Genomic DNA, 17,304 nt, shown 5'->3' with positions numbered 1-17,304 from the left:
CTACCTAGCAAATGCACTACAAGTTATGAACTTTTTATACAATCACTGTACAGAGTAAACCTGGAATATTGTAAAGCATACAACAATCTGTCTGCTTCCTTGTCAAATTTAAATCTCTGATCTTTCTGCTGTTGTCATTTGTGACAATTTGAATGGAAAATAACCTTTACCTTGGATTGCCCCTTATTCAATATTTAATGATATTAGCATTTTTTGATTCTTTATTGCATACCATATAATAGCAACTAACATCTAATCCTCTTTGAATACCCTGAGATGAGCTCAACAAGATATTTTGAAAATTCTTCCATATTATGTGGAATTAATCATTTGATTTTTTAAAAAATACTTGTCAGTTCATGTCATGGTTCAAAGAAACATTGATTTATTTTTGTCACCTTTCTGTTGAAGCTGTGATGCTTTCAGGGGTGCAATTTAAATTTGTAAATGTGGCTAGGTTGAATTTGAATAGTTTTGCTCATATCTGTCAGTGTCAAAGTGTGATATTGTGAAAAAAAAAGGCAAATACAAATTATTTGCATTACCAGAAAGCCATTATCAGCTTTCATCCCTTTGTTATGTCAGCATGGTGAATACTAAACGAAACCATGTCATAATTACATTCAAAATATTTAATTAATTTATGTGATATTTCTTATGGAGAATGCATGTCTGTTTTGTGAATAAGAATCTTGTTACTAATTCTTCATGATTTTGAATGGAAAATTTGAAATATTGAAAAGGTTATTGTGTCTGTGGTAGTATTACACCAATTAGCAACTGATCTGTTTGAATTTGTGATGTTGTAACACAGTTGTTGTTACGTAACAGAGTTCATCCTTGATAACAGAATTAGGTAGTGGGGCACAGATGACATTTCCCATTATTGTCTGGGCTCAGAGAGTGCAAGGAGTTATTTTTCACAGAACTCAAACAGGAACATGATTTTTATGATGCCAGCTGTGAGTGAGTTCTCTTTTCTCAGAGCCATTAATGGTAAAACAACAAAAAGCCTTGTCCTTTGGGTGAAGGAGAAATAAATACTTGTAATTTTCCAGGGTTAGCATTTGGAGACATGTTTGCAAAATTGAATTGAAGAATTGACAAATATGAGCTGAATAAAAATCATTTGTCTTTGACCTACTGAAACTCACCTTATGGCATCACTGAAGGAGTGCTCAGAGTGCTAGCAAATTCTGCTAATTCTATTACCTACTAATAAAAATATGTATGCTACATGTACTGTACTCTTGAAGGAAACAACAAAACCTTTAAGTTTGTAAAACATGTTTTGACAGAAACTTCTGTCATCTTCAGTTAATTCATGTAAAAAGCATTGGAAGAGTACAGTGTCTTGATAGTATCAGGCAAGTCAAGAATTTGAAGAAAATGACAATACTTTTAAGTTTGCAAAACATGTTTTGACAGAAACTTCTGTCATCTTCAGTTAATTCATGTACAAAGCATTGGAAGTTGAATTTTATACTGAAGATGACAGAAGTTTCTGTCAAAACATGTTTTGCAAACTTAAAAGTATTGTCATTTTCTTCAAATTCTTGACTTGCCTGATACTATGAAGACACTGTACTCTTAATATTTAAATTAAGGATACAGTAGACTTTCATAGGCCAATTTTTAAAAAAAATTATTTCAAAATAATTTCATTTAAAAGGTGTGAAATGTTTGAAAAAAATATTTGAGCTCAGGCTGAAAGATCACATGCGTCTTCTTTGAACGATTTATTAGGATACGAAAAAGTAATGGATCACCTAGAAATTTGGCCCACATACTCCCACAGTAACAAAAAACTGTTTGAAGGAATTTTGATTCTTTGTGTTTGATCTCCTGCATCTGATGTAAAGCTTAGCAGTGAAATCGTGATCGGCAAACTTGATAGGGAAAGTGCAAAGCAGCCAATTGGAATATCTAGAAATCACCACACAATTTTGAAGATTATTTCCTTATGACTGAAAGTATACCATAGCTTTATTAGAGCAGTCAGATTTGGTACCTGATTAATTCACTCATAGAGATATCATTGTGCCTCGGTTGATTTGCAATCAAGCTTAAACTAGAAAAAATAATGTTGGGTAACACATTCAAAACCTTTCCAATGATATATAGTTTATGGAGATTAGGCTTTAAATAGCTCCTTACAAATTTTTTTTTACAATGGACACCCGCAAAAGTGTTATTTATCCTTAAGGCACATTCCATTGGTCTGAATTTTCTAACCAGACAGATCAACTTTGCAAGTGAATAGGCTTTTTTTTTGAGAGGTTACCATTATATGTTTTAGATAAATTCCATCAAAGGAATGGGTAATATTCAGAAATTGATGGGTTTGTTTGGACAATTCTGTTAAATATTGGAATTCCCCCATGAAATGAAATTGCGTAGTCTGGACAGTTAGTTCAGAATACTGAGAAGCATGTCTTGTTTCAAATGATTACATGTACGTGATCACACGTGCTTGCATTTAGCTGTCACTGTGTGGATGGCTCTCTGAAAAGAAATTTTAAAATCAAACTGCTTTGAGTCATTCAGTAAGCTTTAGGTGGGTTTTGACAAAAACAGGCACTTACACCTCCAAAATTTATCCACCGCACAGAGTGGACTGCATGTTTCCTCATAATTTCAACTCACAAAGCATTATTTGTGGTAGGAAAGGGATTTGAGAACTACATTTACAGCACTAGTGTGCTGTTTCTGTAACCATAATTCGTAGAAAATCTCTTAAATCTCCTTCATGCCATGCTGGTAGTTATTTTATAGTGTATACACTGTTTGAGTTGATATCTTCACCTACACAATCAAATAATGTTGTTTGATAAACTATTAAATTCTCCCACCTACATGGACCACAAAGAGGAATTTTTAGTGATGTGCAAGGAGAACTTTCATTTATAATTATTATTGTAAGATTTTGGTTTTAAGTCTTGGTGTGTAACTATGTCAAAATTTTGAATTATGTATTCCAAAATTGAATAATAACCCTTACTTTTTAATAGATATTTCACTGATAGGTACAGATTTCTTGTGATCAATTGTCAATATCTGTTTGGTTTTCTAGAAAAAAGTTTTGTTCATTTTGAGCAATCATTGCTCTATGTTGATACACATGTTCATGTGTTTTCAACTTCTTAGAATATACATGTAGGATACAAATCTCCTTGTATGTGATGTTATTATAACAGCAATAATGCTAGAATCTTCCAAATGCATCAAGATAATGGCTGCCTCCAACCATTTGCACAGATTTAATTAACAATGCTGCTTTGTTAGAGGGTTACATTCTATTTTGGTTAGCCACAATAATATTGAGCTAAGCCAACCCTGGTCTAGAATATTCCATTAGATTTGAGGCAGGTCTTGTCATTCATTATTTATTTAAATTGTTTTGAAATTAGTTCACCAAAGTTTAGCCTAGACCTACTCACTGCAAAGAATTCATGGTTAAATGCAACTTCAAGAGAGCTGTTTTAGGTTTCCAGAAATTGACAAGCCCTGGAGCTCTTGCTAGAGAATGTGAAGTTAGGCTGTGGTGAACTTACATGTAAGGCTCTCCAGAACCGTGATTCTGTGGTTTTGGAACATGGTTGTAGCCTCCAAGGCAAGAAATTAATGTTATTGTTGGCTTGTTCTCAATGACAGTTGTTCTCTGGAAATGATTCATTCTGTAATGCTATTCACTTGCTTGGTTAGTGATTTAAAATATATCGTGATGTGTATATGTCTGTGAACAGAGCAAATATTTTTGAAGGGTGACTTGAAAAAATTGTAAATGAAGAATTTGTTAGCAAGAACTCTGTGAGACATTCACAGCAGTTATGTCTTGTAAATTAGCACTATGCGAGTCTTCAAACTCCAGATTTTGTTGACAAGTCATTTTATTCCACGACTGAACAGACTATGAACGAAATTCAATGTTCATTATTTCAAAGGAAAACTTGAAATTATGCCATATCACAGTTATCTAATTAACTCCAACATTTGTTTACGAAAAGAAAGCAATGTACTTTGATCATCCTTTTTTTGGTTAAATTTTTCTCAGAAAGAGGTATAAAATGCGTTGTGAGAATTTACTCCTCTCTCAAAATAATTTGTGTGCTACTCTTAAAATTTGTAGACATGAGAATTTTGATCTTTGCTCAAAGTAAATAGGCTTTGTCTCTTCCTTTGTGAATGATAGTTAATTGTGTGACAGATAAATTAGAGCAAAGTACATGCATGTGTTACTTTGATGTGACAAAATGGCGTAATACAGTGTATATTGCACTTACAAATAGGAATTTGATTTGCATGCAAGTACAGTGGTTGTTACACTTTATCCTTTGTTGTTTTTTATTCCTAAAAATGCAGAAAGTTGGAATGAAATAAGTGTTAAAAAAATTATCCTCAGTGCTTGACTTCACAACCCGTTGACATAGTTTTGACCGTTTCATGCGTAATGTAATTTGTTTGTAACATTGCTAGAGGCTCCCTTAACAGATATTATGATATTAGCCATTTGAAAGTACCGGTATGTCTGAAAGTAGAATGTCTGGTTATCTTATCTATTGAGTTATGCAATGTTTGTTTAATTCAATTTCGAACTTAAGCTGTTGATTCCAAAATGAAATGTTTGGGCTGTAAACAATTTTTGAATTATGGTAATAGACATTGTACATGTATGACGCTTAATTGTAACAAAGCTGAATTGCTTATTATTTTTTTTGACAAGTTTGTTAGTTCAATCCTTCTTTGAAACGACTGTTGGTGGCCATGTATGTATGTATTAAGTATGTGTGTTTCTCTATGCAATCAATCAGTCTTCTAAATACAGATTTCAGGAAGAGAATGCTTAAATTATCTCTTAAAGAATCCATTTTAGGTCTAGTTTATGCAAGCTTGGTCACTTGTGTCAAATTTTGATATATGACATGACAATATATCAATTATTGTTGTGGCTGATTGGTCAGACGTATTATGTTCATCAAGAGACCTTGAATTTTTATGATTATGATGAATAATGCATTGCAAATAAAGCACATATTTGATAATGGTTTAACTCAGCTGATCCTCCGAACAATTTCTTTAGTGAGGTGTCGTAAAAGTGTGAGACGTTAAGAGAGAAAGATTCTATGTTGAGGGTAAAACGTAAATGCAGTGTAAGATTGATATTGGTAAAAGTATTCTGTTATAATTTGTAAACTCAATACTCAGGTAATCATTCAGACACTAACTCACTGAAGTACACTACTGTATTCTTGGTTATGAATACAAAATGTATGCAGTGAGTTTTCCAAAGTTCTTCAAGACATATTAGGGTTTAAAATACATTTGCTATACAGTTACAAAACAATGTTGCATCAGATATCTGAAAATTTATTCAGGTGAAAGTTCAAGCTTCATTTAGTTTGGGCATATTTTCAGATCCCTTTGTGTTGAATTGTCATAGTGACACAGGCGAGTGGTTTAAGCAATAATTTTAAAATTGTTCATGATAGTGCCAAGTTCAACTCCCCCAAAATCCCTTGTCAGTAGACAACTTGTATTGTCTCCTTCCTATTAACTTTTTTCCTCTGGCTTGAATTTGTTTTATTTTCTTCCTTTTGTTGATCCATTACTTATACAATGTCCTTCATTAAGACAAGGAGCTAATAAATGCCGATAAATAGAATTCTTTTTTGTATTTTGTTTATTGATGTAAATCTTACGTTTCATTGCAAATCAATATTACTCTTTCATTTTTTTCTTCACAGCATTGTTGTTTTAGATAATGGACGAGAGATTTCCTTCAGACAATGGTCCTGATATGACAAACCACCAAGAAAACTGTAATCACACTCCTGCCGAGGTAGGCTGGTACACTGCAGTGTTTGTTTTTAATGGTTCTTTATTGGCTTCTCAAACTCATGCATGATTGGCACCTAAAAGTATTGCAATCATTGCATGAATAAACGAGTTAAAAATCATCCTTCTGTGCTATGTTATCTCACTGTTTTAGTATAAACAACTTTTCAACTCAGTGTTGGTAGCTTGTGGGAGATATTTAGTCAGACAGTTTGCGACTGGGTAAATATATCCACCACTAGCCTCCTTCACTTTGGTGAGTAGTCGTTAAGGAGTCTTTTTGGATCATGGATATAAACCATGGGCCTCATTTCTCACTTGCCTCTATCAGTATGGTATGTGTCTCTGCAAGATCCCTCCTAAAGTACACTGTACATGTATGTGTCCCTCTCTCTTCCAATATCTCTTTTAGTAATTCTCCTTACTTTCTGCCAAGCAAGTTTTATCATGTTAGTTCTGAGAATCTGGTATTAATTGGATCAATTAATAATCCCCTAATTGATATTTTCTATTTTCTCATTATTTGCCTGCTTAATATTGGATTGAAATTCCATCTCAGTCAGTCATGAGAGCTTGGGGAAGAGGATATTGCTGTCACCAATTGAACAAAAAAACACAAGAGCCATGATTACAGTTATGACATTTTAAAAATGTTACATTTATAGGAATATTTTTTTCCCTATCTTTTTTTCATCAGAAATCCAAAACTCCTGTTGTTACCACTGCTGAAGTTTCAAGTGATCAGAGCACAAACGCAGATTCCCCAGAACAGCCACAAGCCATTACCATGGCAACACAACCTAAGCCTTCTCTAAGTACTGTTCATGTACAGCAGAGTTTTCACGGAATCCGTTCATCCATACCTGTATTGACTCATTCAGCTTCTGAGGTAAAATTTGCCTCCTGTTTTTACTGTAACTTTGACTTCTGTCAACCTTTATCCTACATCAGTGTGCTTATTCTCCCTGCTGTTATTCATATATTTCCCAAGGTGCTACTAAGGAGAATTTGTTTAACAATCGAGAGCTTCTTCAGTTGGTGATCATTTCCTTTATTTTCATGACTTTGATTGATATTGTGGAGAGAAATTACAATAGATGTTAGTTGCTCTTAGGTGTCACATGGTTAAATAGCACCCTTTAATCCAGTCATCCTTTGGACTTCCTAGATTTCTGATTGAAATCATTTGGACTAAAACTACTGGAATAGGGGTACTATTCTTTGGTGATTTTTTTATTAACTCTTACTGGCTTGAAGCAAACTAAGTAGTGTACTGGTAGTTCAGCAAATTTTAGAACTCTGATTGCCATCTATCAAAGCTGATTTATTTAGTTTAACATGGAATGATGTACAGTTGTGTACATGTGATGTAGAGGAAGGAAGTTGCCTCGCTAACTGAGCACCTACGGTTGCAAACAAAAGTAGCCAAAAAAGTAGTTGTAGGCAATAAGATGCTAATTAGCTAATCAACTTTTTTCAAGATCACTTTTTTCACAGGACTCTCAGGTTTCCTTAACTTACATGACTTAAGAACGGCCCATTCTAATGGGCTGATCATGACTGACAGGAGAAGGTTGTTGTTAACAATGAATACTAATTGCTATTGTGATTTTGCTCTTTCAATTTGCAGCCAACCTATCATCAATCAAGGAAAACTCTTGTGCGAAGTGTCGCTGTGACAAGTGTTCCTTCACCTCCACCCTCTCAGTACCCAGATGAGGTCACAGAGGTACATGTTTGAGAAAAAAAATTTTGTAACTAAACTTGGACTTTTTTGTGTGATGGGAACATCGTTACCTCATATGTTTCCATTAATAAGAATTCTTGGGACTGGGTGCCATATGATTGTGCATTTCATTCCAAATCTAACTTGTGCTTTACGTGACTTGAACTTTCAAGGAAATTGGAGAGGGTTTGAGTAACATGTACATGGGGTTGGTGATAGCAGGAGTTGAGCCAAAATTTTCAGAGATTGAAAAAAAAAAAAAAAATTGATAGATAAGGAGACAAAAAGAAACAGCACTATCTGTATCTTTTTTCCATTTGTCACATACTAATGAGTGTAAAATTATGAAAAGAGAGTGTCCTGAAAAGAAACAGCAACTGTTTAAGTTAACAGGAGGGTTAAGTTGTTGAGAGTAAAAGTTAGCAAAGTGAAAATCAATGGTGAATCAATATTGTAAAGCAAGGCAAATCGATTTCCATTTGGCGTGCACATTTAAGTAATATTGGGGACAGACTACTTGCTAGTACTTCAGATTTGGTGGGAGATCAATTTAGAGACAAAACCACCCTTTATTGATAAGGAGAAGTTATGTTGTCAATCAAGTAACTTCTTCAGCATGTAATGAAAGTGTCATTTCATTCCATTAGGGTGCAGTGTTGAGTAAAAATACCAGTATTGAATCCTGTGACAGTGGAATAGCAGGAGAGTTACCACCTCGGCTTGAGGCCTTGGCAAGAGCCTCTAAACAGAGTTCACTTTCCAGAGGCAAGTACACATGTGGTAACAATTTCTCATGTATACACTGTATAAATGATTTAACCTCTCAACTCCCAAGATCTGATTGTTAATTCTTCCTTGTAACAGCTGCACATTTCCTTGTTAATTAGTAACAACAATTTGGTGTGAGATCAAGATAGCAACTTCTGCCTGACAAGTTTGAGTATTACCTGTTTGCTGGATACTGTGTAGATATTAGAAGGAGAAATTGCATGTTGATCACTTATAATGGGAGTTAAAAGGTTAAGATGTTTTTCTGGGCTGCTGCTAAGTTTAAAAGTAAAGGGCAAATGCAAAACTGGAGGAGGCCTGGTTATCACTTGCTTTGTCAGATACTGTGAAACGTGCAAGAATGGGAAGTGTTTTGATTGCCCCAGGCAATACATGAACTTGCATGAACCTTTGAGCAAATTCTGATTGTAGAATTGTATCACACTGTGAAACCTAGTACTGGTTAATTTAGTATTAATTTCCACATAAAACTGGTTGATGTTTGTGCAAATTACAAATTTCTTCAATGTTTTTCAGAAATTGTACAATTTTTTATTAGCACATTTGGTAAAAGGAGGTGAAAGTAGCTGGCTACAGATGGCAGACTAGCCATGGTTGGTTGGCCACTGACTCTGTTTGATGTGGTCTGGTTGTCAAGTTGTTGTGTCTATGATAAATTTAGTAACACATCCAGCTTGCTCCTTTCACAATCCTTCCTAACTGAAAAAAAAGCTATGCTTTACCTCCAGTAAAAGAAAGCCACAATTTGTTTGCAATTTGCAATCTGGATTTATTTTTATCTTGTTCTTCCTTGACCAACTTGGTTCATTTTCTGTTTATTTTGGCCTTATAAATGTTTGTCTACATCTTGTTTGTGTAGATGGTTCATTTGAATATACAGATTCCACGGGAACTGACCTGCATGATTTTATTATAAAGACTCTAAGGAATCCCAGGTAAGCACTCTAGTGGCTTTCCTCATAACCTGTGGCTGTTCTTAACCCTTTACACCCTAACATCAATCAGTATCCATGTTCTCCATACTTGTCTCTATACATTTTCTTTGGTAGTGGTAAGGAGATCTGGTCTAACAATCAAAGCTTCTTAGATTGGCGATCATTTCCTTTATTCTCATAATCTGAATGAGAGACTCAGTATTACTGTAAGGAGAAATAAGATGCTGGTCAATGTTAGGGTTTTAAGGGTAAATACAAGTATGCCGTTACTGCTAAAAGGGACAATGTTATTTTATTGACAGTCACTTTTATTCTCATTTCTCAGGGATCGCAAATTTCTCATGAGACTTGAACAAGACTTCCTTAATTTTATTCAGCAACCAGCGTAAGTATAGTGAATTTAGTTTGTGTGTCACCCAATTAGTGCTGTCTAGATGTGTTTAGTGTATCAAGCATGTATACTTACAACTGGTGACCATGTTATGTCATTTTTGTCTATCATACTCAGTTTGATGAGGATTTAAAAAAAATTGACAAGGGTGTCCTCAAATGAATGAAATTATTGATTCTCATTACTAGTCTGCTTACAATTGTGATAATGTTCATGAAAAAAAATGATGTGCTTCTGATTGGCTGAAAATGAGTGCATTCTCATGTGTAGTAACACAAGTGCAAATTACAAATAGTGTGTACATGCTTTCAATATTTTGTCTGTCTTGACTTTCTGTGATGTTTTTTCATGTAGATTATTAACAGGTAATGACAAAATTTCCCTCGCAATTTGGTGTGATAAGCACTTGTAAATTTTTCAAACACAACAAAATTGCACCAGCCTGTGCAATTTGTACTAATGGTAAGAAGAATTCACATACTCATCACTTACCAAACAATTCCTTCATTTTGGGTCAACAGTCTCTTCCTTCACTACCCACCTATGACATCATACCACCGCATGATTGTGCACAGAGTTGCCGCTTACTTTGGTATGGATCACAATGTCGATCAACAAACAGGAAAATCAGTCATAATAAATAAAACAGTGAACACAAGAATGTAAGTACTCAGATAAACCTATCCTGTCTCTGATTTGTGGACATGCTTACCTTATAAATTTAGGGCAGGGATATTTTTTCAAGTGGGTTATTAGGAGTTACCTGTAAAAAGGGGTTTGGGGTTTTAAGCAGTGTATGAATCTTCATATTGCTGGAAACGTGACTGTTATGGACAGATTAAGCAGAAAGATTTGTATTTTTGTAACCACCTATGGGAGGTTGTTACTGTGTAATTTCTTGCATGCCCCTGATTGCATTAGATTGGTAATGTTTTATTATCTTTTTACATCCGAGCATCAGTATGCATATTGTCCACACTCTTCTCTATACATTTCTCCTTTAGTTCAGACAAGGAAAATTTGTAAAATTCCTTTAACCTTTAAACTCCCATGAGTGACCAAGACAGAATTTCTCGTTACAGTGTCAATACAATATCAAACAGACAAGTGATGAGAATAAAGAGAAGTCTTAATTAGGGGGTTATTAGTTGATCAAACACCAAATTCTAAACTAACATCACAGGAGCTATATGGCAGACAGTAAGGAGGATTACTTATGAAATCTTGGGAGTTAAAGGGTTAACAACAGGATCACATGTTACTATTCAATATGAGGAATACAAATTTTGCTTGTCTAGAAATGTTTCTCAGCTTATGTGGGCTCTCGTTTTGTTTAAAAAAAAATTGTGTGTTTTTAATCAAATTTTGGACCTTCCCTTCCTTTCCCTCCCCTCCAATTCCTGTATTAAAAGGTCCTGGATCTGCCCCTACTCATTCACCTCATGTTAAAAAACTGGCCGCTATGCAATTCAGTCTTGTGTATGTAGACTTAACCCTCTACACCCTAACATCAGTATGCATATTCTCCATACTGTTCTCTATACATTTCCTAAGGTGCTGACAAGGAGAATTTGTTTAATAATCTAGAGCTTCTTTATTGATGATCATTTCCTTCTTGTGACCTTTATGCATGATTCAGCTGTGATGTTGTAAGGAGAAATTAGATGCTGGTCACTCTTAGGGGATGAAGGGTTAATCTTACGAAAAAAAGGGGGAAGTAAAAAGGGACAAACTTATTTTTCTTGTTCATTTTCAGACCTGAAAGCAGATTTTTAGAACTGATACCCAGAGAGGAATCAGAGGACTCAGAGAGTTCAATTCCACGATTAATTCTTAAAAGACAAAATACACCATCAGACGAAAGCACCCCTCCAAAGGTACTGTGCAATTTTGCTGATGACAATTTCTCCAATACTTTTGTGTGGTGTGTTTGTGTTTCCATATAAAATTCTATTGGTTTTTATTCCATTTGTAGATTGATAGTCCTGTTCTTATACATTCTATGGAGGACAAGCGTTCTAAATCCATTGAGGAACGAGAAGAAGAGTACCACAAAGCCAGGGAAAGGATATTTAATCAAGATGTAAGTTTCTGTGGTTCGATGACAGGATTAGTTTGTGATTTAGAGACGGGGGTACAGTTCATCTTGTATCTGTATTTTACAACGTAAAGCCAAACTGATATACTGTGGTAGCTCTCCAATGGGAACCTTTATCTGAGGAAAACTTGAAGGGACAGCCACTTTTATTTAACTGGAGAAATGCGCTTATAAACAGTGTACATGTTGCTTTCATGGAAGGAACAATACTAGGGGTACTTTTTCTTCTAGGGATGACCCCTTGGTGCCAGCACCACTGTGCCATTGTGATATACGCCAATGTAGAATACAGATAGTTTACTTCAAGAAGTAATTTCAGTTTTTTTTTTCAATTTTGTAGTCTATCTCATCACAGTCATCACAGTCTTCTAAAGGCGAAAATGATATGATAGTCCCTCAACTCCTGCAAAGGTAACTGGATGGTAGGGCTTTATAGAGAAAAGAACTATGACCAAGGTTTAAAAAAAAAATAGCGAAAAGTAATACGCTGTAAGACTATAAAGATAAATGTGGAAAAGCGTTTTTCTATAGTTCCAGTTAAGAAATTTTCAATTAAGTGTCGAGTGAGATTAAATCCTAAGGTAACAACTTCGTCTAACCAAAGGCTAAAGTAAATTACATCAAGAGCCAGTGAGAACTCAGAGTTAAAACATACAATCTGTCCGAAGCGCGGGAAAAATAAGTGACTAATTGAAAGTTCGTGTTAGCTTTGCATGTAATTGGTTGTTGAGGGGCGGGGGCGTGAGTTTGCAGACCAATCACTACGCAAAGCACGTTTACTGAAACTGCTCAACTATTTTCCCAGGGAGGACATGGAAAATGTAAGTGATGTTGCCGGCGAGGAAAAACTTGAAAGGCTACCTATAAGTAAAATCGGCAAGTCTAAATCAGAGGAAGTGGATGTGACAGGAGACAGGTCCTCGACTGGGACGTCGGGTGAGATAATTAGGATTTTTTGCTGACATTTACACAATTCGCTTGGTTATCTCATGTTGTAGAGAGCCGGACTACTGTGTAAGAGGTCGAGGGTTCAAGCACCAGAGCGGACCAACACTCTGCGTCTTAAAATGTGCTGCGAATGTGCTTTGCTATGACATCTGTAAATGGTTCGACATTCTGGTCTTACACTGCAGATCCCGTCTCCTGCTTCTTCTTTGTATTGTTTGGCAGGGGACGTTAAATAATCCACGCACTTCTCGCAAAGAGTAGAGAGAGTAGCTCTCGGTGTTGTGTTCTTGCGTTGTTGTTGTTTACACGTATTATTTAAAAGATCCCCTTTTAGTATTTTTAGAAAGAAAAAGGAAGGGACATAAAAAAGAAGAAAAGGAAGAGAATATGACTAATGAGATGTGCTGATACGTGTCGTAATCCGTCAAATTTTGTATATTGCAGGCATCAGAATAATGACGAACAAGCCATTTACTAGGTCCAGTAGTAGTCCAGGAATAAGTCATATCGGTGGTTCACCCGCTTTGGAGCGTGTATCCAATTCCTCTCGCCGGGCATCAGATGGAAACCAGAGGCAGCGCCATCTACCTGGCTCACAGTCCGTCCTGTCAGCTCCACTACCTTACTGGGTGGCAGAGGGGACCCCTTTGGTTGTACCCTCTGGGGAGATGCAGATGCTGCCGGTGCAAGCTCCAGGAGTACAAGGGATGCCAGTGCCTGTCATGGCTGCACCGGCTCCTACGTCACAGCAGAGTGGTAATGTATTTATTGTGGTAGCACGCCCGTTTAAGTGGGAAGCCGCAATGTTATTATGGGAAATGTCATGGTTCTAAACTGCAAATCAGCAGAGCAGTATTCTGTCACTGTAACACAAAACAATATTACAGCTGCGTGACGAATACTGATTTTGACACAGGACACTTTCATACAAACTCATAAGAACTGGAGGAATTTTGAACCAAAATGACAAATTTTGTCCAAGTACAATCTATCTTTTGTTTCTTGGGAGTTCTACCTGGTTGTACAACTTGGCAATTGTTTTTTTCGTCAGGTGGAGTGATGTGGTCAGTGCCTCAAGAGCCTTTACAGCCTGGAGTTATGCTTATAAATCCTAATACAGGTATCTTAAATTAACTTTTTTTACACTCGAATTACCTTTTCGAAGCCAGTAACATCCCTACCGTGGGCATCGATTTCGTTTTTAGGAAGATTGTGACATCGAAGTAAATCTCCCTTAGTAGTTTTTTTTTGTTGCTGAACTTTGCACAACTTTCTCTCGGTACCTAGGGACACCTTTGTTAGGAGCAGACGGAAATCCTTTGGTTATGCAACCGGCCTATCAGCAAGTTATGATGAAACCAAGTTCAAGCTCAGGCTACACTCAGCCATCGACTGTCCGCACCCCTGTACAGGCTGCACAGCAACCTTCTGCCATAGCGCAACAGCAGCAGCAGTCGCAACAACAACAGGCGCAGAGTGCGGTGAATTCTGGTCAGCTTGTGATGCCGCAGTATGTCAATATGCCGCCACCGGTGTATGTATTACCGTCGAGCGGTCGACCCCCATTTGCGCAGCAACAGGCTGTAAGTTTTCCTAATCAGTTCTCAACTTCTTCTCACGTATACCCTTTGTCTAGAGATTTCAGTTCACTTTCGTTCAAAAAACTGTAGTTGCGTCTAAGTTTTAGACAACAGACAGTGTAAATAGTTGAGTCAGAAAGGTGAATAACTAGTTAGTTATCGTAATATCGTTGAGAATTCAGTTCCGTTTTATGTATATTTGTATTTCATTTTTTTTTTTTACTGCGTCGCGAGCTCTTTTCTAGTAACTCACCGTTCATCGATTGGTTTTGATAAAGCTGAGTGCAACACGGCAAAATGAGCGGAAAGAATTTTTTTTTATTATTATTTTAGGAAGAATTACAATTGCTGTAATGAAAATTGTGTCAATAAAAGAGTTGCCTTGATAAGTTTCTTGCATTGTAATTTGATGACGAACTTTACATGCTCATGAGCGGTAACCTGACAAAGATTGAAATGGTAACGAATGAATGGGAACAGAAAAGAAAGGTAAAAACTGACCTTTAAAATTACGTAAGGACGATAGTTTTAATACCTGGGTTTATTTATATCAACTGTTTACACTTGTAACCACATTCTAAGAAAAAAAATATTTTGTTTAATTTGATCCCAGTGCATTAAAACGTTTTTTTAATGATCAAAGAAGTTTCCCTTTTTTACTGGAAGATAAATTTTGAGGTGAAACTGGTGCGAAAGCAGTTTTGTCATAAACTTGCGTTGGTCGAGAACCTAAGGAAGAACGCCATATTGTTTTGCTGCTTTGATTAGAGGTAGTAGTTTCTTGTTTATAGATATGTAGACAGACAGCCAGGAAGCCAGGTCAACATGAGTAAAGGTTGGATTTTCTTCATTTCCTCTCAGTACTACTGCATTTCCAGACAGGCCAAATAACTAGTAGGATTTATTCTGTTCCTTTGCTGATCGAAATTTAGCGTTGTAAGGAGCAATTTTTATTTGAATTTCGAAAGAAATCCGGGACTACCTTGTTTTGGCGTTGCCTCGCTCTGTGATTGGTCCTGAAAACTTACGTCATCTTCTCAACCAATCAAATACAGATCGCGTCTTGGTCACCGCGTTTTCCCGCGCTTTTGTTGGCTTGCTTTGATTATCTATGAGTTCTCATTGGCTAATGGAGATCTCATCCTTTGTTTTGATTGGCCATAGTGATTACTTTGGTTTCGGTTTTTCGACGTTCAATTGAAAACTGCACTACAGAGTGACTTTGGACGAGATAGAGAATTTGGGCGATTAATGATCAATTCAAGGTGATGTTCGGCTTTGTTCTTCGCTTTATTCGCGGAATTTTGAATGCGAAGTCTTTTCCTATCTTCGTCTGCGTTTTAGTCGCACTCGAACTTAAAAAGACTCGGGGCTCGAGATAAGAATTCGCGAAAACTATTCCATTACACTGACAATGCAGTGACAGGGGAAAATATTTCTGTTATGATACCTGCTTTCACAACTTTGAAGCCAAGTTTTTGAGGGCAAATGAAAAGCATAACCCTCTCCTACCCGCGAAGAAAGGGCTTCGTCGCATAAAGAGTTATATTCGTTCCTCCTTAAAATCTCTCAGTCAAGAAGTTCCATGAACTTTATCTATTCCTTACGAGCTTTTTAGATTCATTTATTAAGGAATGTCATATCCAATGACGAAATAGTTGGCACAGACATATGGCACCTCCAGTTTGATCCCGTCCCGTTTCCCTTTCCTTGTTCCTGGTTTTCTTACTATACAACGAGTGAGCCTTTACTCATTTCGCTCTCAAATGCTGACATTCTTGCCATTTAGGGCGCAGAGACGGGAAGTCATTGGTCTGCATCAGCTCAACCGGTAACTTCAGGAAATCCGGGATATCAGGACATGACTGCCCAGTTTGGCGCGCTTTCTCTTTCAGGACAAGCCACTCTGGAATCGACCTCGTATCACCACCAACAACAGTACGCTGAGTCAGGCGTGCCGAGCTCCACTCGCACAACTTCGCCAATGTACGTCAACAGTGTCACCCAAGGTGGTCAAATGCAATACGTTGTGTTACCTCCTTCAGGCATGCAGTCGCAGATGAGGCCGTTGATACAAAGCCAAGCTTACGGTGCTCAAGCGGTCCCCCAGACTGCAAATCCTCAGCAATACCAAAGTTACGTGGTTTCACCGACTCAAACACCATATCAACAATTCCCTTACGGCACCCTTCCTAAAGATGTTACTTCCTCTGTCATTCAACAACACGCTCGATCCCAGACACCACCCACCCCTCCCCAAACAGCGTCGCCTGCTCATACAAACCAGTACTTGCAGCAGCAGCAACAACAACATCAACATGCTCAGGCGCAGCTGACATATTCATCTCAAATTCCCCAGCAGTCACCACAACAGACGCATACCACACCTTATCAACAACAACAACAACAAACGACTTCGCCCCACAACCCACAGCAACTTCTCCGACCTATGGTACCCTTAGTCATTCAAGGGGGTCGGAGTGTTGCTATGGCAGCTGCCGTCGGGCAACAGGGCCCAGTCCCTTCTCAGTACCAACAGACCCCGCCGCATGTTCAGAACCAGTATCCCTCGAATCAGAGGAGAATGTATAATATTGAGAGACGCGCTTTCAAGACTGGCGAGATGTACAGCTCCGACGCTGTCATGCAAGGCTCCCCCTCGTTGGTCTCTTACGGGGATGGATCGATATCTACTGGTTATGAGATTCAGGGAGAAAGGAGTCAGTTTAACCAATATCCGTATCAAAGGTAAGTCCAGTTGACAAAGCCTCAAAATGTATCCCAAGTTCTTCTTTCTGAGTCGCCTAATTATATGTTTTGTTTCTGTATCAATGATGTGTTGGGGTCAAATTGATCAATGATGTAGGAATTTCTGAAAGAGGCAAAAAAAACCTCTGTGCGTGTCACCTTGTCAGCTCGAAGAAACATGTATCTCTAATAGATGTCATTTCTTAGCTCAATTTTTGCGGAGGAAAATTGATGGTTGATATGTTTTGTCTCTC

General features: G+C 37.1%; 1 protein-coding gene across 5 annotated transcripts in view; it reads left to right on the top strand.

Annotated features, from left to right (window-relative positions):
• Positions 1-17,304, top strand: part of LOC131771750 (cAMP-regulated phosphoprotein 21) — a 32,918-nt gene that overhangs the window by 13,823 nt on the left and 1,791 nt on the right. For 3 of the 5 annotated variants that reach the window (XM_059087606.2, XM_059087605.2, XM_059087604.2), the window contains exons 3-17: positions 5,745-5,839; positions 6,533-6,724; positions 7,466-7,564; positions 8,209-8,326; positions 9,210-9,285; positions 9,611-9,670; positions 10,198-10,338; positions 11,433-11,553; positions 11,652-11,759; positions 12,115-12,185; positions 12,580-12,710; positions 13,167-13,478; positions 13,774-13,842; positions 14,010-14,305; positions 16,092-17,050. In XM_059087606.2, coding sequence (XP_058943589.2) covers positions 5,762-5,839; positions 6,533-6,724; positions 7,466-7,564; positions 8,209-8,326; positions 9,210-9,285; positions 9,611-9,670; positions 10,198-10,338; positions 11,433-11,553; positions 11,652-11,759; positions 12,115-12,185; positions 12,580-12,710; positions 13,167-13,478; positions 13,774-13,842; positions 14,010-14,305; positions 16,092-17,050 — 2,831 coding nt within the window. In that variant the 5' untranslated portion in view covers positions 5,745-5,761. Of the gene's footprint in view, positions 1-5,102; positions 5,151-5,744; positions 5,840-6,532; positions 6,725-7,465; positions 7,565-8,208; positions 8,327-9,209; positions 9,286-9,610; positions 9,671-10,197; positions 10,339-11,432; positions 11,554-11,651; positions 11,760-12,114; positions 12,186-12,579; positions 12,711-13,166; positions 13,479-13,773; positions 13,843-14,009; positions 14,306-16,091; positions 17,051-17,304 lie in introns of those variants that run through there. The other 2 variants (XM_059087607.2, XM_059087608.2) reach the window with 2 other exon arrangements.

The sequence above is a fragment of the Pocillopora verrucosa genome, chromosome 10 (assembly GCF_036669915.1).
Source record: "Pocillopora verrucosa isolate sample1 chromosome 10, ASM3666991v2, whole genome shotgun sequence".
Lineage (NCBI taxonomy): Eukaryota > Metazoa > Cnidaria > Anthozoa > Scleractinia > Pocilloporidae > Pocillopora > Pocillopora verrucosa.
Note: the sequence above shows the minus strand (reverse complement) of the source record. Positions and strands in the feature narration are given on the sequence as shown.